Source organism: Podarcis filfolensis, assembly GCF_964270895.1.
Source record: "Podarcis filfolensis genome assembly, chromosome: 3".
NCBI lineage: Eukaryota > Metazoa > Chordata > Lepidosauria > Squamata > Lacertidae > Podarcis > Podarcis filfolensis.
Genome location: NC_139606.1, coordinates 84676734 through 84702989, shown reverse-complemented (window position 1 = coordinate 84702989; position 26256 = coordinate 84676734). Strand labels below are relative to the sequence as shown.

Sequence of the window (26256 nt, the reverse complement as noted above, 5' to 3'; positions counted from 1 at the left end):
TGTCATGATAAGCTTGAAATAAACTATGGTTCACAGGAAACCAGGCCACACGGCTCCGCCATGTTGGTTTTGCTCCACCCTGAGCCAGGAAACCAACCACAAGCACTTTTGGTTTGCTTCTCCCAAACAAACTATGAGCAGTAAGCCAAGGTGGCTTCCACTTATGGTTTGCTTCAAGAACAAACTGAGTGCTGGTTCCAGGCTCATTCCTGGTAAACCATCGTTTATTTCAAACTATGGCTTATCATGACATGTGCATTGGGCTGTTACCAGGTTCTCCCACCCCAAATATACAGTTCCATAAAGGATACCGCACATGCTGAAGTCTATACTGTTAAAATTCACTTCTAAGCTGTTTTAAAATTGTTCCCAAATACTGGGTAAGACACCACTAGGTTGTGACTTTGTGGGGAAGTAACTGGAGAGCAAACCAGGGCAATGGATTGTGGGACTGTCGCTTCTGAATCTTGAACTCATAGCTCACCCATTGACAGATAAAACCCATTGGCATGCTGCCTTAGGGGGTGGGGGAAAGTCAGGAATCTATGGATCAAATCAACCTTCCAAAAGAATGAAGTAACTGCTTAGCTGGTGGAGATCAGGGGTGTTTCTACGCCAGCACTCCCAACAGCGGCTAGCCAGGTAACCTTGCAAAGCTCGCAAGCAGGGAGTAATAGGAGAAAACACCCTTACATTTGTTCTCTGCGTTCAGTAAGCATGCACATATTGTGGCAGAACATGGAAATTCCATTCTTAACTGTCATGGAAAGCTCTATCTCCCATTTAACTCATTTAATCCTTTTAAAAAGCCATCTCTACAAGTTGCCAGCGCCATATCCTGCAGTAGGAAATCCTTTAATTTAAGCACCGTGTGAAGAAATAGTACCCTTTGGCTGTCCCAATCCTATTGCTAAATCAATTCCACAGCATGAATCTGGATTTGAGTGTTTCAGAGATGGCAATTTCTCTCTAAACAGTTCATTATTTTACAAAGTCTCTTACGTTCTCCCGCCCTAAAAGTCTGAAAACTGTTGAACACACATAAAACCCAGCAAAGCTGGCGACAGCCAACCACCTCCCAAAATGTTCCTTCAGCTAAGCCTGACTGGATCTGAACAAACGGACTGTGTCAGAAGCTATGGAAAGATCACACAAGAGCACAGCAAGCATACTGCAATAGCTTACAAAGAGAAGGTAGCTTTGTGCCAAAGCGAGTATGTGGCTGAGCAAGGTAAAACTCCCTTTCTCTGTCTCACTAGGTGAACCCTGAACTGTGAATTAGGCTTTAAGCAGATTAAAATTCCATTATTTTAGGTTTTCCGAAACAGTGTCAAAGAGTGCATAATGGAATTGAAAACACTAGCATTTTTATTAGGATAAATTGTAACAAGCTTGATGGAAGTGGGAAATTTGGTCCCACGGTAGTTGTAACACACAGTGCTTTGCTCTCTTTTATGATTTTGGTATTGTTCAGATTCTACTGTTGATCGTATTCACTGAAGTTCATTTTGCACTTCATACTGTTTCTAACACATCTTTTTTTAAGTATAAAAAGTCAGAATTTCAGCACATTGTTTTTATTCTTGAACTGTTTTATCCTGTTCTTATTAGATGAAACTGATTTTACTAATTTGGACAATTTTTTATCATTTTGTGTATGATTTATTGCTTTATCACTTGTTTGCCACCTTGGGGTTCCTCTGGGAGAAAGGGCAGGAGATTGATTGATGGATAGGAAAATTTGTGTCAATGCCCTGATTTACCCGGGCTGAATTTTTAACTTATTTTATAAAGATTGGTGTTCCAATTACTGGTAGTTAAATTTTGTTTGCTGCACTAGTCTCAGGAATGCTTACATTTTTTTCATTCGCAAATATCCCCTGCAGAAAATCATTTATCCCTTGAATAAATTATCTTCTCTAAACTTTGTGATTAGTGACTAAAAATAATAACAATCCCATAGCAATATTTGTTCTTCAAGCTTGGTAAATTGGTAAGAAAATGATAGATCCACTTCTGGAGAGGAGAGCTTTGGCTGGAGTATATGCATGTGTGCAAGTGATCCTACCTTAGAAGAGCAAGCCACAAAACGACCTTAAATGCCACTATCCTTACCAAAAGCCCTAGTGATGAGTCTGTCAGGCCTTTCCCCCTTGTAATATGAGTTTTAAATTGCTAGTAGAAGAAAATTAGCCCCTTCTGAAGAAAAATCAGCCTCTTACCTCTCCTTTCAGCTCATGAACTATCTCCACAGACAGAAGAGTGTCCCGTGGTAATTCTGTTTTCAAGTCCAGTTTGGTCCAGCGATCTGATGTGCGACCAGCCCAAGTGTATATCTGAGACTTCTGCATGTAAACAAACAGGAAGGCAGCAAGATTAGGGACCAAAGGAGTTCACAGATGAGGCCACAGTCTCTTGGAGTTAGTACCAGGCCAGCAGAGAGAGATTGCCAGAGTGGAATGTACTTTATAACGAAGCATCTAAAAAGGTTGTCAGCGGAAGAAGAAAATCTTAAATTTTATCTGTTCTAGTATTTTAACTTTTGTATGTTTTAAAGTAGATTTCTTAGTTTTTCTGGATTTTACTTTTTTATCTTTTGTAAATCGTTTTAAGGTCTTTTACAATCAAACAGTGTACAAATTTTATTAAATAAATAAACGAGTAAACAGTTATTCAGGTTGTTTAGCAAGCTTCTCTTTTAGCCCTCACAAGCGAGGGACTTAATTTCACTGCAGAAATTAAGAAATCATGTTATCAGAATATGGTAAGATCATGTAGTTGGTGAATTTATAAAACAAAGTAAAGCTTACTATAAAAATTGGCTTGTAACGTATCAGTGAGATACTAGCAAAGGTAATCCACAGACCAAACAACCACCATGGCAATTTAAGCCAGGATCTAAAACAAGACCATTCCTGGAGATAATCAGGAGCAACACATGGCTGAATGAAATTGCAAACCAAGCACCAACTTGCTTAAAATACACAGGGGGGGTTTTTTCTCTTGCTGAAACTCATTGTTACATTTCATTATTACCACTTACCCCTAGTGCTAGAAGAAACTTCTGCTCACTTCCTGACACCATGCACCTGTAATCCAGCACAGGTCGGATTTTCTCCAAAGTTTTTGAGTTGAGAGGTGTTGGTTTGTAACTGAAGATCTCCATGTCAGCACCCTAAAAACAAAAAAGAAGAGGGAATTGTTATCCCAAAAAAGGCTATCACAATGACTGGAATTAAGGAAGTTGTTTCCATGCTCCATATACTGCATATCTCCACCACTGTCCAGCCAGGACACTGATTCCAGCTTCGAGGGCCTTCTGGCAGTTCCCTCATTGCAAGAAGTGAAGTTACAGGGAACCAGGCAAAGGGCCTTCTTGGTAGTGGCACCCACCCTGTGGAACGCCCTCCCATCAGATGTCAAAGAGATAAACAACTACACGACTTTCCGGAGACACTTGAAGATTATTGGGAAATTTTTAATACCTGATGTTTCCTTGTATTTTTCTGTGCCCAGACTGGCTAGGGCAACCCACTCAGGTGGGAGGGATACAAATAATAAATTACTATTACTGACGTAGTGACATTTTTTGCCTCCAGCAGCCAATTGTCAAAATAACTGCACAATGCTGCATCTGATCACAAATATATTGTGTGCAAAACTGATTGTTTGAACCAGAGAGTTTATAAGTAGATACATACGTTTAGGGACAGACAAAGCAGATATACCTCTCCGTAATAGCCAGCTCCAAACTTACGACGATACACTTCACCTTTTGCTGTTAACAGCAACCAATACAAGAAGCCTTGAGGGAGTGTTTTCACCATCTTTGCTTTTTGCTGTCTCATGATAAAGAGCATTAATTTAATCTGAGCATACAGAACAAACAGCAACTGGAAGTCTCACCTGAATTAGCTCAAAGAACTTGGACTTGGGATCAGAAGAGGATGGAGCAACTCTGGCCTGGTCTGGAATCTAGAGCAACCCAAGAGCCAATGAGTCAACAAGGATTTGGTTCACACATTACATTTATTCCATCATTGCTTCTAATTATTTGCTGTTCATCAGGCATAGAATAAAGGGGACGTATGGAGAAGCAAAAAGAAAGCCAAGGCAGATGCACATTAAAATATTAACTTATTTTGTAAAAGACAAAAGAGCTTGAGTTTCCCTGAGCTACTGATGGATCAAAATTAACTTGTACTCGGGCTATTTTTGTCCTCTTACTCACAATCTCTCTGCCTCTCATGAATGGAAGAACCCAACGCATTGTTTTTGAAGTATTGCTACACACTACTTCTACAGCTTTTTAACATGCCTGCAAAACGCTCAGTAAACTTTGGCAATTGATTTCAATAGGAACAATGGGAGCAGCAGTTCCTTTTCAAATAAAAAGAAAAAAGTACTCTTTACTTCTCCGAGATCTGGTGTTTAATACTAAGGACTATCAAAAAAACCGGCAGAGAGGAACTGAGAGAGAATTAAGAGCCTCGGACGTGAGGTCTCCAGGCTGATAGTAGATTAAGACTGATGGACATTTGCTGGGGATCGAAACCGGGAAAGGGGATGGTGGGGTCTGGGAATCCAAAGGGCGTACAATTATAATCTGTTTTTTTTATTTTGTTTGGTTATTAGTATGAAAATTGGGGAATTCGTGGAAGGGAATTTGGGTCGACTTTAGAAAAAGATTTGAGCACTGAGGTACAAATATTGATGTCTATAAGTTAAAATTGTTTTTTTTAAAATGAATTAAATATAAAAAGGTTAAAAATTGGGGATAGGAACTTGTTGAACTAACAACTTGAATTGGAATACAAGAAGGGGAGGTGTGGGGAAATCAGGGAAATATGGTATTGAAAATATGGAATTGTAAACCCTATGTGTTTTTTAATTTTTTTGTGTTTTTTTTGTTTTTTTGTTTTTTTGTATTAATGTGGAAAATTTCAATAAATATCTATAAAAAAGAAAAAAGTACTCTTTCGCACAATAGATAATTAGCCGACAAAATACGTTGCCATAAAAATCCCCACAATCCAACTTTCATGCAGGGATGACAGGTTGCAGCTGAAGAGTCAGAGCTCCATAGTGGAGCCTGCTGGCATGCATAAATCCCCAGCTTCAATTCCTGGCAGCTCTGGGAGGGGCTGGGAAAGACACGCTGTCTGAAATCCTGGTGCGCCACAGACAATCAGTGAGTTAGATGGGTCAATGGTCTGAGTTGGCATTAGGCAGCTTCTTGTGTTCCTGGTTAGGTTTCTTCTTCTCGGCTCTGAGTGATGAAGTATATGTTTATCCAGTGGCCCCACCTAGAGCAAGGGTGAGAAACTTGTGGTCCTCCAGCTGTTGTTGGACTCCAGTGACCATCAGGCCCAGTCACTGGTCAGGCAGGATAGAAGCTATAATCCAACAACTCCTGGAGGACCCTAAGTTTTCCACCCATTTGCTACAGAGTAGTTTCAATGAATGCTGAAAGTAAGGTCCTTTTTATGTTTGGGGAGAAATTGCTCTTGTCTAAAAGGATCGATGTTTATTTATGTTAGGGTCCTATGGAGTATCCTGAGTAGCAACTCATACACATGCCAAAATACGACTTCTTATTTTGGCCAATTAACCCAAAACAGCACTGCACCATGATTCCCTACTCACAATCACTAACTTCATTTAGAACAATATACCTAAAGCATGTACTAACAAGTGCAATCAACTGATCAGACTGTGACTACAAAAGGGGATATTGAAGCACTCTTAAGAGCTGGCTAGTACTAAGTGGCATTGCTCTTTTTGGTTAATTAGGGTATGACATTCCCTTTTCGTCCACACACACGATGACATTTACTCCCTCAGCCGCTAAACATTTTAAGCCAAAGAGATATTTCTCAGATAATAGGAATGGGATGCATACTAAAAAGCAAGAGCTGTTACTTAAAGATTCATCATACATTATGTTACAGTCTACGCTTTTGTTTTTAGCTAATTGTGAATGGCAGGAGTTCTTTCAATGCTTTTAAAATTGAATTTCCACAGGCTACACTTGAGAGAATTTTTTTTCTTTAAAAGCAGGTATGGATTTATTAAATTTAACAAGTCTACAGCTAAACAGCTATTTTCTTTTAACCAACTTGTTACTCCAATAGCCATTCACATGTTACTAAGAGAAAGACACACAGAGAAAGAAGGTTTTTCTTCTTCCAGTAGAAAAATGCTATGATCAGTAATAATAGGTGGCATCATCTCATGAAATATGGGGATTTTGTTTTATTACATTTCTATGCTGCCCCTTAACATGAAGCTATCGATCAGGCAGCTTATAAAAAGTGCAATGAAGTATGAGAAGAGACACAATTATTCCATCCTGGTAGCAGAATTACAGCAGAATTATTTTTAACAGCAGTCAACTTCTTAAAAGCCTGCATATCACGAAGCAGACTTGAAGAGCCTCAACTGCCTGTTGCAATGCATCAAACCCAAATACGAACCAACGGTTTACAAGCAAAATTTTATGTGTAAACCTATCTGTTTATTTCATTTTACTACACAAATCTTATGTCACAGGAATATCAATTTGAAATAAAATCCAAGCGGTGGAAGTTTGAACTTCATTAGTTGCACACTTCTAACCCAAAAAAGTAGGGTGGCCAAGAGAGAAAGAATTCATTCTGAGACCGTATGTGCTGTGATACCTCAAAGACCACTGTATTTTTCAGTGTAAAAAGCATGGCCTGCAGCTTTGTCATTTACTTTAATAGGTCAATGCAACTTAGTAGAATGATCAGAAATCATGTTCTAGGCCAAAGAGACTTGCTGTCCAAGATGACCTATTGTGGTGTGTAAGTCAGGAACAGGCATTTAAAATATGGATGCTTTAGAAGGCAGTTGGCATTCATCATGAATGTCTCAAGTAAGTTATACTCGCATTCACAATTAACTTAGTACTAATTTTTCTGTCACTGAAGATCTTTAGTTTAGCGACAATCCCACCCTTTGGGAAATGGTTTTATAAAAATCTCTTTCTCTAACCATCACTCTCTAAATACACAGAATTATATATAAACAATATATACAGTCCCTAGCCTGCCCTGTGGTTTTTTAAGGGAAGAAAATCCTCTTCAACAGAGAATACAGAGACATTAAAAAAGGAGAACTACAAAACTATAGTTTGCTGTTCTGTGGTTTTACTCACCCCCCAGAGTCGGAGGCATTCCTTTCGGATGTCAGCCTGTCGTGGTTCATTCAAGGTCCTAGAAGAATTTGTGATGGTTCTTCTGAATTTTCCAGTAAAAAGGATAATTCAGCTTGCCCCCCCCCCCAACACACACACCTGTCCCCAAAGATGGATTCTTCTTTTCAATTCACATAGTGATTTATGCACCATAAAAACAAGGTGAAGAAGACCCTCAAATAAACTTCTGAAATGCTCTAGACCCCAGAAATTACACCTGGAAGATCTATAAAAGAATACCGCAAACCACAAACTTGACTGACTTGAATGACGTTCCCTGGAATAGAGCCACTTTCATGCAAGTCTCTCCCATGCCCCACCACCAAATGAAGGCTGTAACATCTCAAACAGTACAAACAACAAACCTGAATTACAGTTCGGCCCTCACCCAAGAGCACCTTTAAATATAAATATACTTACGTGTCTTGAACAAAGGCACGGATTTTGGCCAGTGCTTTGATCTGAACAGCGCAGAGTCTGGAAGAGAAAGCAGGTCCCAGCTTTAGAATGCATTATCTACTAAATTGACAAAGTAGCTATCTGAAGATTGATTTCAGCAAGGCATTTGACAAGGTGCCCCATGATATTCTTGTAAAGAAGCTGGTAAAATGTGGTCTTGACTATGCTACCACTCAGTGGATTTGTAACTGGCTGACTGACCGAACCCAAAGGGTGCTCATCAATGGTTCCTCTTCATCCTGGAGAAGAGTGACTAGTGGGGTGCCACAGGGTTCTGTCTTGGGCCCGGTCTTATTCAACATCTTTATCAACGACTTGGATGATGGACTCAAGGGCATCCTGATCAAATTTGCAGATGACACCAAACTGGAAGGGGTCTAACACCCCAGAGGACAGGATCACACTTCAAAACGACCTTGACAGATTAGAGAACTGGGCCAAAACAAACAAGATGAATTTTAACAGGGAGAAATGTAAAGTATTGCACTTGGGCAAAAAAAATGAGAGGCACAAATACAAGATGGGTGACACCTGGCTTGAGAGCAGTACATGTGAAAAGGATCTAGGAGTCTTGGTTGACCACAAACTTGACATGAGCCAACAGTGTGACGCGGCAGCTAAAAAAGCCAATGCAATTCTGGGCTGCATCAATAGGAGTATAGCATCTAGATCAAGGGAAGTAATAGTGCCACTGTATTCTGCTCTGGTCAGACCTCACCTGGAGTACTGTATCCAGTTCTGGGCACCACAGTTCAAGAAGGACACTGACAAACTGGAACGTGTCCAGAGGAGGGCAACCAAAATGGTCAAAGGCCTGGAAACGATGCCTTATGAGGAACGGCTAAGGGAGCTGGGCATGTTTAGCCTGGAGAAGAGGAGGTTAAGGAGTGATATGATAGCCATGTTCAAATATATAAAAGGATGTCACATAGAGGAGGGAGAAAGGTTGTTTTCTGCTGCTCCAGAGAAGCGGACACGGAGCAATGGATCCAAACTACAAGAAAGAAGATTCCACCTAAACATTAGGAAGAACGTCCTGACAGTAAGAGCTGTTCGACAGTGGAATTTGCTGCCAAGGAGTGTGGTAGAGTCTCCTTCTTTGGAGGTCTTTAAGCAGAGGCTTGACAACCATATGTCAGGAGTGCTCTGATGGTGTTTCCTGCTTGGCAGGGGTTTGGACTCGATGGCCCTTGTGGTCTCTTCCAACTCTATGATTCTATGATTCTAAGATCTTATGAATCAGAATGCGCATGAAAAATAACCAACAGACACAATGACCAATTTCAATACAATACAGTAACTGGCCATGCTGCAATGGTACTGCCAGGGAATTGAGGAATATTTTCACTCTTCCTTCACAAAAGGAGGTTGGGTTTTGTGTGTTGTTGTTGTTGTTTATGTTAACCTATGACTATTCTTATCTGCGCAGAAAGTAAGTTTTTTTATTATTGCTGCTTTTCAGGTTAAAAAGAAGAGAATAATGACTGGTCAGGATAATACAGAAATGCAAAAAGTGAATAAAGTACACTAAAAAACAGAAATTAGCAAGATTTCTTACGATCAACTGATAATACCAGTTTTATATTATCACTGCAGAGTAGAGAAAGCCACGAAACTACAATATACAAAGCAGGAGTGAGAAATCTAGATGTGCCATTAATCATGCATCTACAATTAATGGTGCCTAATTGGCATTTGAAAACAAAGGACAGGACACGAGTTATACAGTGTGTCATTCACTTTGTCTTGTGAACTAATCCACAATATGTGGACTTTGCAGAGGAAGAATTATTGGAAGCAGACAGCTTAGGAAAAGTGGCTAGCAGAACCCTGCAATTTCTTCTCACTGCCCTTCAACTCACCTTTCATTTGATCGGATTATGTAATCATGGAAATCATGGTCACCATTGATTACTTCCAAAGGGACAACGAGGTTTACATCCTGGTCTGTGTTGCGTAGCTGATTGAGTTTGATGTTCACCGAGAAAAGATAGTCTCTCACGTCATCAATTCCAGATTTCAGTCCTCGGCATACCACATACCTGCAGGGTGAGACAGACTATTTGCTCATTAACTATAATAACTTTCTGATGCATTGTGCCAAACTGTAAAATGAAATAAATACAGCTTGCAGAAAACCCTTTCTGCTTTTGCAAGAGGTGATGACCTTTATTGGTTATCATATATTTTATTACTTCCACTAGTGCAAAACACTTTCCCAGTTCCATCTTGTTTTATTCCTATTTCAAGGATAGGAATATTTCAAGAAAATTAGAGATATTGACTTGCCCCAGATGAGCTGCAGTACCTTAGGCCACAATCCTGCAATTAACTGGGAATGTGCTTTAGAAACATTTTATTGTGATCTGGGCTTCTTTTGGCAATGGCCCCAGAGGCACCAAATTCACTGAAAAGAAGGTATGTATACAAGTGATTTCTGGTCATTATCTGTCTGATGAAATTTTACTCCAAAAGTATTTGAAGAAGGTAGGAGGCAAAAAGAAACTTCAAGCACAGGCATTAACGAATATAACAGCATGAAGGATTACAAGTGATCCTCTCATTACAAAATTTAATTGCCTCCCATTTAGCAGTTTGATGTGCCAGCAAATATTTAGCAAAACAATTTGAATGTGATACAGAACCTAACTCTCATAGAGTTTGTAGCAAAGCTGCAGCTACTTCAAACCTTTTTTTTATCAGAGCCGCAGTGTTCAAAGAGACAGGTACCTTCCACCTTCCACAATGCCCAGGTCTCACCTTTCAGAATTGGCAGGGCGACTCGTCACAGGTTTGAAGATTGACACGCGCTCAAAGCAGCAGTAGAGCAAGTATACTAGGCCAACGCTGAATGGCGTGAACAGATCAAAGGTTTTGCAGACAAAGTGCCCTCCTGGAGCAGAAAAAGCAAATTGAAGCTACACCTTACAAAGAGAAAGGAGAAACACACACTACTTTATTATTAATCATATTTGTATCCCACCCTTCCTCCAAGGCACTGAGGGTGGTGCACATGGGGTTATGAAATGTTATCCTCACATGCACCTGTGAGGGAGATTAGGCTGAAAAACAGTACCTTCTACACAGGGAACATAATGGCTGAGCCGAGATCTAGATGGGTGCCTCCCCAATCTGTCCCACACACTGTCTATATCACACATGGTTTATGACAGCAGCCATTCTTGTCCACAGATGATATGGAGGAGCATGCTGTGGAAATCTCACAGGATATTCTCTTGGGTACTTAACAATCACATTTTCAAAAGTCATTCAACCCTTTCACCTCCATTTACCACTTCTCCCCTAATTCCCTGAAAAGGGAAGAGATTGGACAGAAGGGATTCCAGCAAAGTCCTCTGCCTGCTGCCTTCAGAATGTTTCCATGGTAAGCTGGTAATTCCCAGGGCCAACATAAAGTTCTCCATTGCCTCGCTATGAGAATTTCATATTCTGCAAATACGAGGAGATAGCCAAGAGCTTCCAAATCCAAATCTTATTTTAAAAACAGTGATGCATAATTATAGAAGAGGAACAGAAGGACCAACACCTACAAAAACAACGAGTCTGGTCTCTTACAAAATACTGCGCAAAGTAGGGGTGGAGATAAGAGAGTCTAGAATAGTTAACACTAAAGCCACAAGGGACAGAAGGGGAAATACAGAGACGGGGGTGGGTGGGGAGAGTGTGGAGAAGCACCTGTTCGTACGACAGAGAGTGCTGTGAGGAACTGGCAAAGAGTCAGCTGCTTGCTTAGAATCTCTTGGATGTTTTCCTGACCCTCAACAGAGAAACCCTGAAACACACAGCAAACAGCAAACCTTAATGCAAATCACATTTTATGGAACTGAAACCCAGTATCACATTTCATGAAATGGAAAACTTAAATTCAATTCACCCTTCCCTCTTTGGAGAGCGTGACAAGTCACTGCCTGCCCACTGAGCTGCATGCAGCCTTCTCCCTCCCTGGGCTTATGCCTTTCCATAATCTGTCAGGGAAGAGGAAGCTTGCTTCTCACTTTCAGTAAAGAGGCAACTGAGATAATAGTCAGTAAGGATGGAGGGGGGAGTGAGCAGAGAATTGGTGGAAGTGGTCCTCCTTAGTCCCACACTCAGGAGGGTGGGGGATCATCTTCATGGCACTGTGCCTCATTAAAGAGTCTGTTCCTCCTCTGCACCTTCCTTCTCTTCACACCTATCAGTTCTAGGAAGTGCTCATCACACAAGGAGCCACTGTCATTGTCTGTCACACAGTGTACATACACACAGAGAGTGTTATTCAACTAGAAGGAACAAGGATGCACTCGCAGAGGGTAGCAGCAGCTTTCATGCTGTACACTGAGTGCTCAGATATGCTGGTGAGGGACATCAGCAACAAATCTATGTTGTGATGTTCTATGAACCACCACATTTGTTGATTTTATTTGTACTGAAATGAAACCATTAATCCAATCCCAAAACAAAACTGATCCATTATCTATATCCAGAGGTAATCCTGTGTGTGTGTGTGTGTGTGTGTGTGTGTGTGTGTGTGTGTGTAAGCTCTCTGAATCATCACATCACATTTATAACAAGCTAAATGTCACATCACAATGCACAAAGCTAGGTCCCTCTCTTAGCTCAGGGAACAAAGGGAAAAGAGAAGGAACATACCCCATCAGCCATCAAGAAATGTACCCCCTTGCGATCTGTATTGTCCAGCACAAAATTCTGGAAGGCAGTGATGTTCTCGGGACGGGTGATGTCTCCATCTCCCTCAATTCCTTCTTCGCCTGTGAGCAAGGAAAGCAAGGAATTTGCTCTCATCTGCTGTGTATTACTGTCATTACATACCACAGAATCATTTCCAAAGATTTCTCATTATTTCATTTTAAAAACTTATGACTACACTTCCGCATAAAGTGATCTGAGAAGTTTTGTAAAAGAAGTGCCACTTCTCTCATCTCTCGTGATGTTGGTATTCCTTGCTATCCTTGGTAGTTTCCACACTTGATTACATCCTTTGTTTAAAAAAATGGGAGACAGTGGCAACAATCTGTGTATCCTGCCTGTCTGTCTCTAAGATCAAATGGCAATCAACTTTCAAAACATATATAACTTCTGTAGGTACTGACAGAGCTGTCACCAAAATGTTTTAGATTTAAAAATGCACGTGCATTCAAAACTCTTTAAGTCTTTCAATTGACACTGAAGATGAACTATGAGGGGGTGGGGAGAAGGTTGCCATAAATACATGCTTATACATACCATAGTAAGGCTCAAAGAGCTCACTAGAAGCAGCAAAGAAATCCTCCAATTTGAAATCATTTGGTCCTTTTAAGGTCATGCCAAAACCTTTTGCATGCCACTTCTTCCTCCAGAGGACATACTCTGAGAAGCCCCCAGGGCCAGCACATACATCAGCAAAGTACAGGAGCTCTGCATCACGATCTCTGATCAGAGGTTTCTGCCAAAATGGATAAGGGATGAGACTCAAAGCACCTCAACAGAAGCAACTGACTAACCAAAGAAACAACTGCATTGCCGTACTGCATCCCTGACTGCCAGGGCACTTAAAAAACAACCCCCCCCCCCAAAAAAAACCCCAACTATTTTAGTAAAACTCTGAAGGATTTTTCCACCCAATTCCCCCATTCACAGAAGATACTGAAGATTTACAGATATAGAGAAACCTTTACCCCTCGAGAATCCTTTGGGTTTGTAAACATGTGGTCGAAGACGTAGTCTAGGTTTGCCATCTTCATTGCTGCTCTGTAAATGCAAGAGGGAGACTTGTTAAGAGTCTGCCCTTGCTAACTCAAGGGCCACAAATCTGAGATCCTCCACTGACCTGTTTAGGAAGAAGACTCCACGGATCATCTCATAGGGGTTGGACCTTGTACGAGCTCGGCGCATTTCCTCCCCATCCAGCTCATCAAATACGCTCTGGAAAAAGAAGGAACAAGTCTAATTTGACAAGGAGGTCAAATTATAGTTAAGTAATATCAAATTACAGGAACCTAGCTATAGGGGAATAGCAATGAGCTCAAAATTCTCTAGCTGGAGGTATTAAGATGCAATAACTTAGGCAGTGCCACTACAACCTTTTGAAGCCAGTAAGAAACAAAGGCCTGTCAAGTGAGATTTAAAACACTGAGTCTGAGAATTAAATTCTGGCCTCGAAATTAACACACATGGATGAAGTGTCTAGGTCACTTGACCCCCAATGTCTCAAAACAATCAACTCGCAGAGCGTCCAGATCTTAGCTATACTCCCGTTCTCTTCCACGGAGTGGCTCTGTCCCCAACAGACAAAACTCACCTTGCACTGAAGCATATTCTGTAGGAGTTCTTCTCCACAGAAATGTGTTTCATCATCAATCACCAGTTTTTTCTAGAGAATAAAATATAGGGGAAATTAATAAACAAAGATAACATCTTCCTCTTTATTAAGACAATGTGGCAAGAAACCTTTCATGAAAACATGCAAATCTAACAACAAGAAAATAGTTTGGGGCATCTGCTCTCAGGTGGGAACTCTGACCTACTCCTTGTGTGCCAGATAAACGGACACATCACTTTTTCAGTATGAGAAATAGGACTGAGGGACTGGAACTGTAGACACCTGCCTTCATCAACAGTTTCCCACATGTGATTCTTTTTCAAACTTTGAAAAGAAATAGTTTAAAGAATCATAGGCTAAATGGAATACTTATCTGATTTGGGGCCATACTTGCTGATCAAGCAAGTAATGCACATGGAAATGGCTTCAGACATGAGCCTAATTTCTTATAGAGCTTTGCTTTTTTAAAAAATAAATCACCTATGCTAATAAAAACTTGGATCAAAACACTGAGAGGTGACATTTAGCAAATATCACTATGTGTGAACCCACTCCAGACTTTTTGGGTTGACATCAGATAGCCAAACTTGAAAACTAGGTGCCATCATCACATACTGGCTACATGATCTCCACTTCATAGGCTCGTGTAGCCTGCAAGAACCACTCTCTATTTAAAACAAAAAGCAAGTACATGCTGCCAAAGCTGTTGCTGAAAGGGATGCAAAAAAAGGGATGCTGGGAAGGGGGCTTCTGAAGAATATTTTGGTGGTCTGAAAAATCTCTTGGGAGCATGGAAAACATTCACCCAGTTTTAATTTTAAAAAACTGTGCAAGAAGGCAACTTAATGAAGCTCTGCATACAGGAAACAGGTTTGGTGTGCCTTGCTCAAGGCTACCGATGAATTTATTTGATATTTAAGATCAAAGCCTTGTTGCTTGGGTCCAAGCCCAATGCACTCTTAACAAGGGCTCATAGCACTTTTTGTAAGAGTCAGAAGCAAGGCTGATCAATAATCAGTCTGTTTCACTGCAACAGGAAACAGTATATAAGTACATATTGGGAGTATGCATCTATTTCTACTTCAGTTTTCAATCTAAGAACAGTTAGATATCTACTCACCAGGCAGACTAATAAACATGGCATTTTGCAGCCTGAAGAAAAGTGGGGAAGCTGGCTTTGTATAAACACCCTTAAGAATCACTGCGGTACATCAAACACTTGCCACTATGGATCATTAATAAAAACGGCTGGTATCCAAGGAAAAGGAAAATCCTGTCACTTGCTGTTATTTACACTTCTGGCTAGGCTGCAGCCTTTCAAACTATATCACTGGTGAGCAGCAATATTCTGTGCCAGGCAGACAGAGAACACTGTACAAAATGAGAGCATCACTACAGAAAATGCGGCTTCCTGCTGTTGTGATTAAACAGCTTGTCAAGGTACTCAAGCTCTCACAAACGCAGCAATTACATGGATGAAGCTTATTCGCACTGCAATCTGAAGAACAGAGTGAGTAGCTCTCAAATACCCAAGTATGTTAATTTGCTCCCTTCACATGGAAGTATGGACTCAGGTTGAGAACACAGAGCTCAGCAAGATAATGAGTGTAAACACACCAACCTAGGACCCAGGCCCACATCACCCAGCAAAACATTTTTAGTACAGAAAATGGAAGAGCTGGACGGCTTAGAGGTCCTTCTCAACAGATGGTTGTTGTTAGTCAAGTAATAAATTATTATTATTAGAGATAAACAACAATATGACATTCTGTAGACATCTGAAGACAGCCCTGTATCAGGAAGCATTTAATGTCCGATGTATTGTGTGTTCTTTATATTCTGTTGAAAGCCTCCCAGAGTGGCTGGGGCAACCCAGTCAGATGAGCTGGGTATAAGTAATAAATTCTTATAAAAACTATTATAGTTCGGAAGTGAATGTTAGCCAAAACATTGGGTGAACATCGGCAGTCACTTTCTCTTAAGTCTAACACTACCTGACAGGGTCAACATGAGACTAAAATAGAAGAGGAACCATATATCGCACCCTCAACTCTTTGGAGGAGGACAAAACAAAAATGCAATAAATAAATTGTAAATAGAAATTCATTTATATAGGAGTTCATTGTGGACCATGCACTAAAATAAAATGTTTGGAGCTCATCTGTAATTTTAATTTTAAAAAATTGAGAAAGTCAAAATCATCTAATTATATTTTTATTGGCATTTATTAAATGTATTTTTTTACTTCAGTTGGCTTCCCTAATATTAATTATATTTTAAAATGTTTACTCAATATTTTGGTTATTCTGACCCGGTCTTAATCTGTTTGTGTCAGGGAAAGGGCATCACTCAAACTGCATTTCACTTTTGCATGCAGAATGGCACCTCTGGACTTGGTACCCAGCCTCTCTGAATTCTTAATTGGTGTAGCCCTTAACTTCTTCCCCATGCTTCATACCTTGCCTATAGTCATCCAATCCTTCATTTCCTCAGCATCTGGAATTTCAGTGGTACATTCTGGGAACCAGTCCACTTGCTCATAAGCACTAGCCTGTGAACATATGAAAAGATAAGTAAAAAAGAAGACTGTGTATGCTGCAGCAAAATTTAACTGCTTAATAAGGTAAAGGTAAAGGTACCCCTGCCCGTACGGGCCAGTCTTGACAGACTCTAGGGTTGTGCGCTCATCTCACTCTATAGGCCGTGAGCCAGCGCTGTCCGCAGACACTTCCGGGTCACGTGGCCAGCGTGACAAGCTGCATCTGGCGAGCCAGCGCAGCACACGGAACGTCGTTTACCTTCCTGCTTGCACCCGGGGGTGCTTTCGAACTGCTAGGTTGGCAGGCGCTGGGACCGAACGACGGGAGCGCACCCCGCCGCGGGGATTCAAACCGCCGACCATGCGATCAGCAAGTCCTAGGCGCTGAGGTTTTACCCACAGCGCCACCCGCGTCCCTTTAACTGCTTAATACTTGGAAGTAAACCAGAAGCTCAACATAATCTTTAAGGCTGAAATTCAAATAATGTATTTAAGACAACCATAGTGTTTTCATAACACATGGGCAGGCAAAATGTTTATGTGACAAATAAGAATAAGGAAGTTGAAATAGATTACCAGACAGAGGACAGGATTCACTTAACAAATCCTGTCAGAGGAAGCCCTGCATAAGGACTTCCACTTGCAAATCAGGGCTTTCTCCCCTCTCTTCCCCCCACTCTGGGCTCTGGGGGACGGGGTGTGGTTGACGCAGGGGGAAGAGAAGGGGGAATAATTCCATCTGGCAAGCTAAAATTATTGTGCTGATGGAATGATCAGAAGAGCAAAAGGCTGAATTCTGCCCAGAGGTTAGCACCATTTGCAAGATATAAGTCTTCAAAACCAAGGGTTGCTGTGCCACAAACTTCACCTGAGCCAGTGGCCAAAAGACCTCTCCACAATGCCTAACAGATAAGTCTAAAGCACAAAAAAACATGTGGAAGGAACAAAATGTGCACATAATTACCTCTGGCTCATCCTGCCAGTTGATGTTGACTTCTCCATCAAATCCTTTCAGAGTCAGCCCCAGACCTCGTCTTCCTTTCTGTTTGGAGGCCTCAACGATCTCTTGTCTCCCCTGGCCATATTTTCCAAGACCTTCACCTTCTCGGAAACCCATTTTGGCCTGTAAGCCAATGCAGAATAAGCTCCTTAGTAACGTCTAACAACAAATTTATGCACTACCTTCTGTGCTTAGGCTGAGGACTAGCAGAATAAATAAATAAATCAGGCCATCTTAGGCTCCTGTGATTAAAAAGTATTGAGTGCACTTAATGAATCTCACAGAATACTTCTGGACTCTCCTTCAAGTGTGTTCAACTTAATTAGGATGAAGCTAGATCAACAGAATGAAACATGTAAACACAACAACAAAAATGAACTGCCTTGCTACAAATGAGTAACCTGTGAAGAACTCAATAGCTATTTGCCATTTATCAAGTTTATCAACTCTGGGCTCTTTGGACAGAAAAGTCTGTAATGAGACTACAGTTTTGATCATTGTCTCTCTCTTTCTGTCTCACACATGTCAGAAGCCCAAAGCAGTTCATGTGAACCTCACAACAGTAAACAGATGGGATTTAGTTAGCCATAACCCTTCAGGCAACAGGAGGAGTTTCAAACTTGTGTTCCAGGGAACTCTGGGGTTCCTTGAAAGCTTATCAGGTACAACTTAAAGCAGAGGTTGCCAAATGGTGGTCTGTCCACTTCCTTCAGGTGGTCTGCAGCATGTCTGTGAAGAGCAGGTAGACGGCCAGGTTCTAAGGTGAGTGGGATGGACTGGAAGTGATTGGGGGGAAGCATTTGAAAGGAGTGGAGAAGACTAGAGGTTTAAAAGTTTAATCTTGATTTCATTAAAGAGAATGTAGCATCATTACAATTGCTAAAACAGGCAGAAAAATCATTAAGTGGTCCACCAAGACCCTCCGTAATTTTCCTGTGGTCCATTGTGGGGGAAGTTTGAGAACCACGGTCTCAACAAACAGATCAGGTAGGTAGCCTTGTTGGTCTGATGCAGTAAAAATAAATAAATAAAACAAACTTAGTTGGTCTCTAAGGTGCTACTGGACAATTTTTTAATTTTTTAATTTATTTCAACGAACAGATCAGTAACGGCAAACAGGTTTCCCTGTAAAACAGCTCACATAAACATCTAGAAGATGGAAGTAGCAGAAGAACTGGGGTACATTCTATGCTACACTCTCAATTAACACAGAGTGACCCTAGGATCCTCTGCTATGCACAGGGATTCTATAGCAGAAATGTGAAGATTCATGACAAGCTGCCATGAAGAGGTTCCTTGAAGACAGACATTTGAAAACCATAGAAATAAAGCAAATAGAATTATAGATCTTGTTGGTTATATTTTTTCTTTGAAAATAATTTTTAAATTCCTTTACACTATTAAACACCGGCTGTGCTCTTACAGATATAATTTAGTCAGGAAGGAAAAACAGTACCGACCTGTGTTTGAAAGACTGCAAACCCCAGTTCCTCAACTGTCAATTAAAGAAAGCCAAGGTCTGAAGGGGAGGTCTAGCTTTGTAGCTCAACTCTCTGGAATGTTACACTGTTGGAGAGACAGGATTTTCGTACTGTAGCACTGCCACCCTCTGGAATTCCCCCCCTAGAGAGACCCACCTAAATTCTTCCTTTCAACTTTTTAGGAAGTAAGTGAAAGTATTTCAGATCAGGCCACCATTTTGACTTTCTGATACTTTATTTAGTACTGGTTCTTATTGTTACGATTCACCTATAGTTTGTTACCTTGGCCAGAATATTTTGTAATTAAGTAGATCAACTATTTCTTTGGCAGCATTTATTCTTTTAGAAACATATATGAGCTAGGGATGTTCAACCAGAGTTGTGACATTCCCTGGGAAAATAAGCTGCTGCTTAAACAACTTTACTCCTAAAAACACAAAGAGGAATATAGCACTCACTCAGTTTCTCGTAATATAACTATTAGGAACTGATTCCTCAGCTAATCTACACAAATAATCACACACAAACAATATAAGCTTGGAGGGGCTCATTTATCTCCTAACAACTGCACATATTTCTTTAGGAGAGCTCACCTCACACTCAGAACTGTAGCTCTAGCACAGCTTACAGCAAACCCTCTACCATGAAAGTAATTACTGAATTCTGTGATGGATTTAATTAACTGCTCACTGACAGATAAGAATCAGGCAGGCCTCTGTGAGCCAAGGGCAATACTGATGAGGGCCGAGTTATTTTCATAAGGCCTGAGCACTTCACTCAGAAAAGGTGCATCACAGACAACCGGAGCTCTGAATTTCCTCCCCAATATAATGCTTGCATAATTCTAGAGGCAAGGTTGGTACCTTATTCCCTGGCAGGGTTCCTGTGCTTTTAATACCTGTGTGACATATTGAAATTCAGCAAGTGGAGATTTCCATATCATTGAATCACAAGGGTAAGAAAAGCTTCACCTGCTCCTACCTGCTATGAAGCAGTTCAAGATTACCAGGAAAAAGATGTCAGTTCTAGACTAAGGGACAGGTTGTCCCAAGTTCAGTTTCTGCAACCTGTCCAATACAGCTGAAGTTGTTGTTTTAAAATACTGAAGATTGGAACATTTTATTATAAAGGCAAGATCCATTTTTTGTATTATGTGGAAGGTCAGCTCTAAAACCTGCATGACACTTCATTGAAGTTGTGCATACTTGCCTAGGATGAACTATTCCACATTTCAAAAAAGTTGTTTAAACTATGCACACACAGGAACTCACATGGTACCAAACAGCAACATGACTCCAGTGCCCCAAACAAGGAATTCCATTTGAATCTAATTTATTTTAAAGATTCATTGCGCTAGGAGTCCATCTGAAATTCTGATAGCAGGAAGTAAATAACAAGAAGGGGGCTACAGAGTATGAACGTTTGGATGTAGTCTGAGAACATAGGCGCACTGAAGTTTTGCTTTTGCTCCTAAGGAAATATAATAATCATGGGTGAAAAGGTTTATAATGCAGATTTCTCTGTCCCAATTCACGCTGTAAATGGCAATACTAAAAGCAAAAGAAGAGTGCTGAAATCACCTCTCTAAAATTCTTAGCATGTAGGAAAACTGAACTTTGGTTCATACCTTTCCCTGAAATGCCTCTTTCCAGAAACTTGCAAACAGCAGGTAAGGAGACATTTAAGGACAGCAAGTATGACGGGGCAGGAAAGTACAACGTGGAGTGCTAAGCATATATGTTTCAGCATACATGGTGGCTTTGAAGTGCTACTCAAAACAGATAACCATTCCTTGATTTTGAACCAGATATGCGTTCAAATTTTAAAAGTTTCTCCACCACCAACTACAGCTAGAAATAAGCTCCTAAAAATAAATGGTACAACTTGAAACTCAAAGGCAAATTATGCAATTTGCAACCTGACTGTGACTATGCAGCCTTCCAGCTTTCCTAACTTACTGAAAGAGCACTCTGGACACATATTTGGCCCAGACATGTTCCAATATAGTTGGGAAAGGGAATCCTACCAAGTGGATCCCACTGACAGTGCTCTTATTTCCCCCGATTCGGTTTCCACAGGATGTTTGCAAGGGTGCTCTGACCTACCATGAGCTTCTGGGACACGCTGTTATACATGGAGTATCGGGAGGATGTGCCCTGTACAAGGGAGTCTGCGCTGAACTTATTGCTGAAAGAGCCAAGGACAGGCCGCCTCTCACTGATCTCGCCGTCAGATTCGCTGCTGCTTGTGGTGGAAGACTCTGAAAACCAAACAAAGGAAAGAAACACTCCGTCTATGCCACAGCATAATCAAGTTATTCATGGAGAAGAACACAGATCTATCTAGCTCAGTACTGTCTACTCTGGCTGGCAGCAGCTCCCCACGGTTTCAGACTTATCTGGAGATACTGGGGTATGAATCTGGCACTGTTTGCATGTCAAGCATTTGCTCTACCACTAAACTATGGCACTTGAGCCTTACAGTTCAATTCACTGCTGGAAATCTCTTTAAACTGCCACCAAGTGCTGTAGGAAGCAGACATCCCTCAAACACAATCCTTAGTGTTGCACTGGCTTCATGTGACAAGGAAGGAGATTCCAATTAAACAGCAAGAAAAACTTTCTAGCAGTAAGAGAAGAAGAGTTTGGATTTGATATCCCGCTTTATCACTACCTGAAGGAGTCTCAAAGCGGCTAACATTCTCCTTTCCCTTCCTCCCCCACAACAAACACTCTGTGAGGTGAGTGGGGCTGAGAGACTTCAAAGAAGTGTGACTAGCCCAAGGTCACCCAGCAGCTGCATGTGGAGGAGCGAAGACGTGAACCCGGTTCCCCAGATTACGAGACTACCGCTCTTAACCACTACGCCACACTGGCTCTGTTCGAAAGCAGAATGGACTCCTTCAGGAGGTGGTGGACTCTCCTTCGTTGGAGGTTTTTAAGTAGAAGTTGGATGGCCATCAGTCATGGAGCTGAGTCAGAAAAGTTGTTTTATAGACTGCAATAACAAATGAAAATTCCACTGACTTGTTAGTACCCTATATAGCCCCCAGTGCCTCTGACCTCACATGGTACTCACAATGGTTTAACTATTCTTCTCTGGAAATTAGCAAGCAGGGTTCTAATGATACCAGTTAGTCCATGACTCCATTCTATGTCCAATGAAAGGTTGATTGCAGCACAACCAAGTTTAGATGTGGACAGGCCCATGTGATGTCACCTCTATAGTTACCTTGAGCTCCATGATTACCAAGTTGCGTTTCATCATCTGATGTGGAGCTGAGGGTCAGACCCAACTCTTCGATCCTTTTCTTCTGCCTCTTTAGGGGACTGCTATATTCAGGTTCTGCTCGTCGCTTCATTTTCTCTGCAAGGAGGAAACAAAATATTTAATTATTAAAATATTTCTATATTGCCTATTATAGGGGCATCACAAGGTGGTGTACAACAATACCAAGAAATACAATACAAATACAATCAAAATGATTACAATGCAATCCGGTGGACAGTAAAAATATTCTTAAAACCCCAGAATGGCTGGTGGTAATAGTCAGAAAAAGTCATAGTAAACAAGAAGGTTTTCACCATGTGCCAGAATAGTTTCAAACACATTCATAAGTGTGGCATAATTTTAAGGCAGTGGAGTATTCAGGTTTTCAGTCCTTATATAGAAACATTCTCTTAAGAAGAAAACTCTTTCCTCTGTGCACTTTCAAGACTGCTCATATAAAACAGGAGGGAAATCAGGAAAGCAAACAATTTGCTCTCCATTAATTTAAAAAGAATGAAAACACCTGAATAGGCATTTTCATAGCATGTTTTCATTCCACCACTTTCATCATACAGACACACATCCCAGTAGAACACAGTTCTAATTCAGGTTTCACTGATAAACACACAAGAGAAAAAACAGCACAATCCTATTGTTTATTCTCATTGAGCCTTACTTCCAGGTTACTGACATACAACTGCATCTTAAGATTGCAATCCTAACCACACTTGCTAGTGAGTAAGCCCTATTAAGAGAGTGGGAGATGCTGCCAAATAACCATGCACATGACTGTACAGCATGCTCCTTTGAACTCAGAGGGGCAAATTTATAAGTAAACATGAATAGGACGGAGCTGTAACCATGCAATCCTATACATATCTACTCAGAAGGTTCTACTGAGTCAGCGCCAGCTTACTTCTAGGTAAGAGGCTGCAGCCTAAGCTTGTTAAGTTATCACAGTACATAAACAAATAACAAAAGGTGCCCAAAGTATACCACCAGTTTAGCAGGTAGTCCTGAGTTAACAAATTTGTGAAGAACCAGTTTCTAATGCCAGAGCATTCAGAAACCTGGTTATAAATAATGTTATTTATATGAGCTCTCATATATTGCAATAATGTACTGTAGTTGCTAATAAATACATCAAAAGCATTATTTTTTGTTATGGAAGATACACTGATACCACAGCATAATAGGGCTAAATAACACACCACTGAATTTACCACTCCTGGGATCATTAAAACTAGGAGAAGAAACATCAACTATGTGGTACAAATTTTCTTGAGGCAAGTGAGGAACAACAGGGACAGCACTGTGGCTATGCTTATTAACGGTGGTGAACACAACATTGTTCATTTGTACAAATCATAAAACTGAGTAAATTGAATGTTAAACATAAGAGCTGAAAGCTTAAAGTTGTATAGGCATAGTAAAATTTCCAGGATGAAGCCATCCCCTTCCAGTCTCCCTGCAATCAGCACGAGAAACAGCAGCTAGTTAAAAGGAGTATCAACAGGAAGATTCTCATTTTAGTTCTTCTATGGGCAACATTTTACAGCACAAATCATATACATGCCTACTTAAATCCCATTCAGTTCACTGGGGCTTACTTCGAGGTACGTAGGTATATGATTCGAGCCCATCCATCACTGGGCAATGAGGGATTTTACTGAACAGTAGCACTGAGTCACATTAACTTGGATATATAAATGAATTATATAAAAGAACACTGCACAATGCTAGAAGATTTCACAATACATTGGGGGACAGTCTCAAATTTTATTCTGAATATGTACACAGTCTTCAATACCCAACAGAAAGTAAAGCACAGTATTGTAACAGATAGTTTCTTCACAATTTCATCCAGTTGATTGGTTTTATAACAAAACCAATTTCTATGACGAAGCCATTAAGTGCTCAACTAGGAATATGATATTTTAATTCAGATGCCAGCTAGTGTACTTATATTTACTAAACCCTATGGGGGTGGGAGAGATGGCCTTAATATAGCCACCACCACAACAAAACAACACTAATTTGCAAAGAGGACTGAGGGCTGGGGGGGGCGGGGGAGAGAATCAGAGGAAAACACCAGAGCAAAGGATGGAGGTGGTTTAGGTAAGGGGAAGAAGTTGGGATTCCAGGTGGAAGCTAAAAGGAGCGTGTGTTTCTGTGCAGAATCCACAGTCTGTGGAGAGCTGCAACCTGACTTCAAGCAGGCTTACCCAGAAGTAAGTCCAAATGAGCTAAAGAGAACTTATTTCCTGGGAAACATGCTTAGCATCTCACCCTTGGTAAAAGGGGGAAACCGGGAGATGGAGATGAAAAGGGAGGCGAGGGAGTATCAGGACACAGGAGAGACAGAAACCTATCAAGCGATGCCCTCAGGAGGGAAGGTCTCGGCTAGGCTAGGAGACATAACGGGGAGAGGCAGGAACTGGGGACGAAGAGGGGCAGACAGGGGCGGCCAGCCTGGAGTATTCTCGGGAGCTGCAAACAAGTGGAGACAATCGGAAAAGCAGCGTGACAGGGGCGGCGGGGGGCTGAGAAGCAGGGGCAAAACGCCCCCCCCCCAGGCTCGTTCGCTCTCCCCGACCCTCCCGGGAGCCCTTGCTACACTCACACGAGGGGAAGGGGGAGGCTCTGTCTTAGGCCGGAGCGGGAGATGAGGGCAGAGAAGACCGCGAAGGCCGAGCCTCAGCCCCCTCCAGACACTCGCCTGGGCTCGAGAGACAGAGAGAGGAAAGAAGGCCGGATCCCCCCAACTCCTCTCCGCCACAGTTCAGTTTCGTTTCCCGGCAGCTCCGCACTGGGACGGGGCCCTTCCTTCGCGCGCGGCGCAAACTAATGACGCAATAGGGAGGCGAGAAGAAGTCCTAGAGAGGCGCAGGGCCCCCTCGTGGCGGGAGGCTGCAGAGGGAGGGAGGGAGCGGGAAGCATCTCAGAGCCTGCACCTCGCGCAATGAATACTATAGTACAGAAAGGGGAGTATTAAGCGAAAACGTAAGCTTCTTGTTCCCCACCTTGCACGATTAAAGTGCAAATTAAAGTTCCCTTTAATTTGACGTTTTAAAGTGCTGTAAATAATAATGCAGCGCATTTGGAATAGTCTACGTGCTTCACACGTAGGTGAAGGATAGCTCAGAGTAGACCCATGTCCTAGTAACTAGTTGGATATTGTGGAAGATCAGCAGCCTTGCTAATTAGCATAAATTAGCATAAGGAGGAGATTAGTCTACAGAGCTGCATTGCTCAGGGAGATACTCAGACCATAGAAATACAATTGGTAGAGAGGTCTCTGTCTGATGTTATTTCCCCTCCACTCCTGGGAGGGAAGGAGTAACTGATACAAGAGAATAAACATGACTTCAAACCATATTTCCCCCCAAGACCCATTTATCCTTATTAGAACCCAATAAGGCAGACATATATGCACAAAGTATTTGTTTTTAATGTGATCCCATTGAGATCCCAAGATGAAATTTTGTAGGAAGCTCTTTAAAATATGAAATATTATTTTTTTGGAATTCTTTAATCATATTGATTTTTTTTATATCACTATTTAAAAATTTTCAAAACATTAAATTTTGTAACTTAAATTAAAAGTTTAAAGTAAGTCCATCGTGTGCCATATCATATTAAAGCCCATGAAGTTCTGAAGAGATTTGTATTTTTAGTTTTGAATTACTGGGATCTTTTCTTATACTACTTTTAGGAAACAGAAAAATGAAAGCAATATAAAATGGTAAGGTAAATGTCACTGGATCACTTGACATGGAATGCCCCTAAACCAAAAAAAGGAGATGTGCAGAATGCATAAATATGTAACAGATGAAGTCTTTCCAATTTCTGTCCTCCATCTTTTCCCCTGAAAAGTCCAGGTAGGTGACAGAATGGTTAACACCTTCAAACAGTCAAAAACAAATATATACACTACAAGCAAGCTTCACATGGGCATATCAGTGCAAA

General features: G+C 41.2%; 1 protein-coding gene across 1 annotated transcript in view; it reads right to left on the bottom strand.

Moving 5' to 3' along the window:
• The window catches only part of CMTR1 (cap methyltransferase 1), a 36933-nt gene extending 11797 nt beyond the window's left edge, over positions 1 to 25136 (bottom strand). Inside the window, exons 1-18 of the mRNA XM_083604487.1 lie at positions 24911 to 25136; positions 22249 to 22383; positions 21123 to 21277; positions 17501 to 17659; positions 16456 to 16548; positions 13977 to 14048; positions 13506 to 13600; positions 13354 to 13426; positions 12923 to 13121; positions 12329 to 12447; positions 11375 to 11471; positions 10439 to 10571; positions 9541 to 9720; positions 7640 to 7696; positions 7181 to 7238; positions 3907 to 3975; positions 3044 to 3175; positions 2223 to 2345 (exon numbers count right to left, since the gene is read on the bottom strand). Of these exons, the coding sequence (XP_083460613.1) occupies positions 2223 to 2345; positions 3044 to 3175; positions 3907 to 3975; positions 7181 to 7238; positions 7640 to 7696; positions 9541 to 9720; positions 10439 to 10571; positions 11375 to 11471; positions 12329 to 12447; positions 12923 to 13121; positions 13354 to 13426; positions 13506 to 13600; positions 13977 to 14048; positions 16456 to 16548; positions 17501 to 17659; positions 21123 to 21277; positions 22249 to 22378 (1944 nt within the window). The 5' untranslated portion in view covers positions 22379 to 22383; positions 24911 to 25136. The remainder of the gene's footprint in view (positions 1 to 2222; positions 2346 to 3043; positions 3176 to 3906; positions 3976 to 7180; positions 7239 to 7639; positions 7697 to 9540; positions 9721 to 10438; positions 10572 to 11374; positions 11472 to 12328; positions 12448 to 12922; positions 13122 to 13353; positions 13427 to 13505; positions 13601 to 13976; positions 14049 to 16455; positions 16549 to 17500; positions 17660 to 21122; positions 21278 to 22248; positions 22384 to 24910) is intronic.
• Positions 25137 to 26256: the final 1120 nt, after the last annotated feature.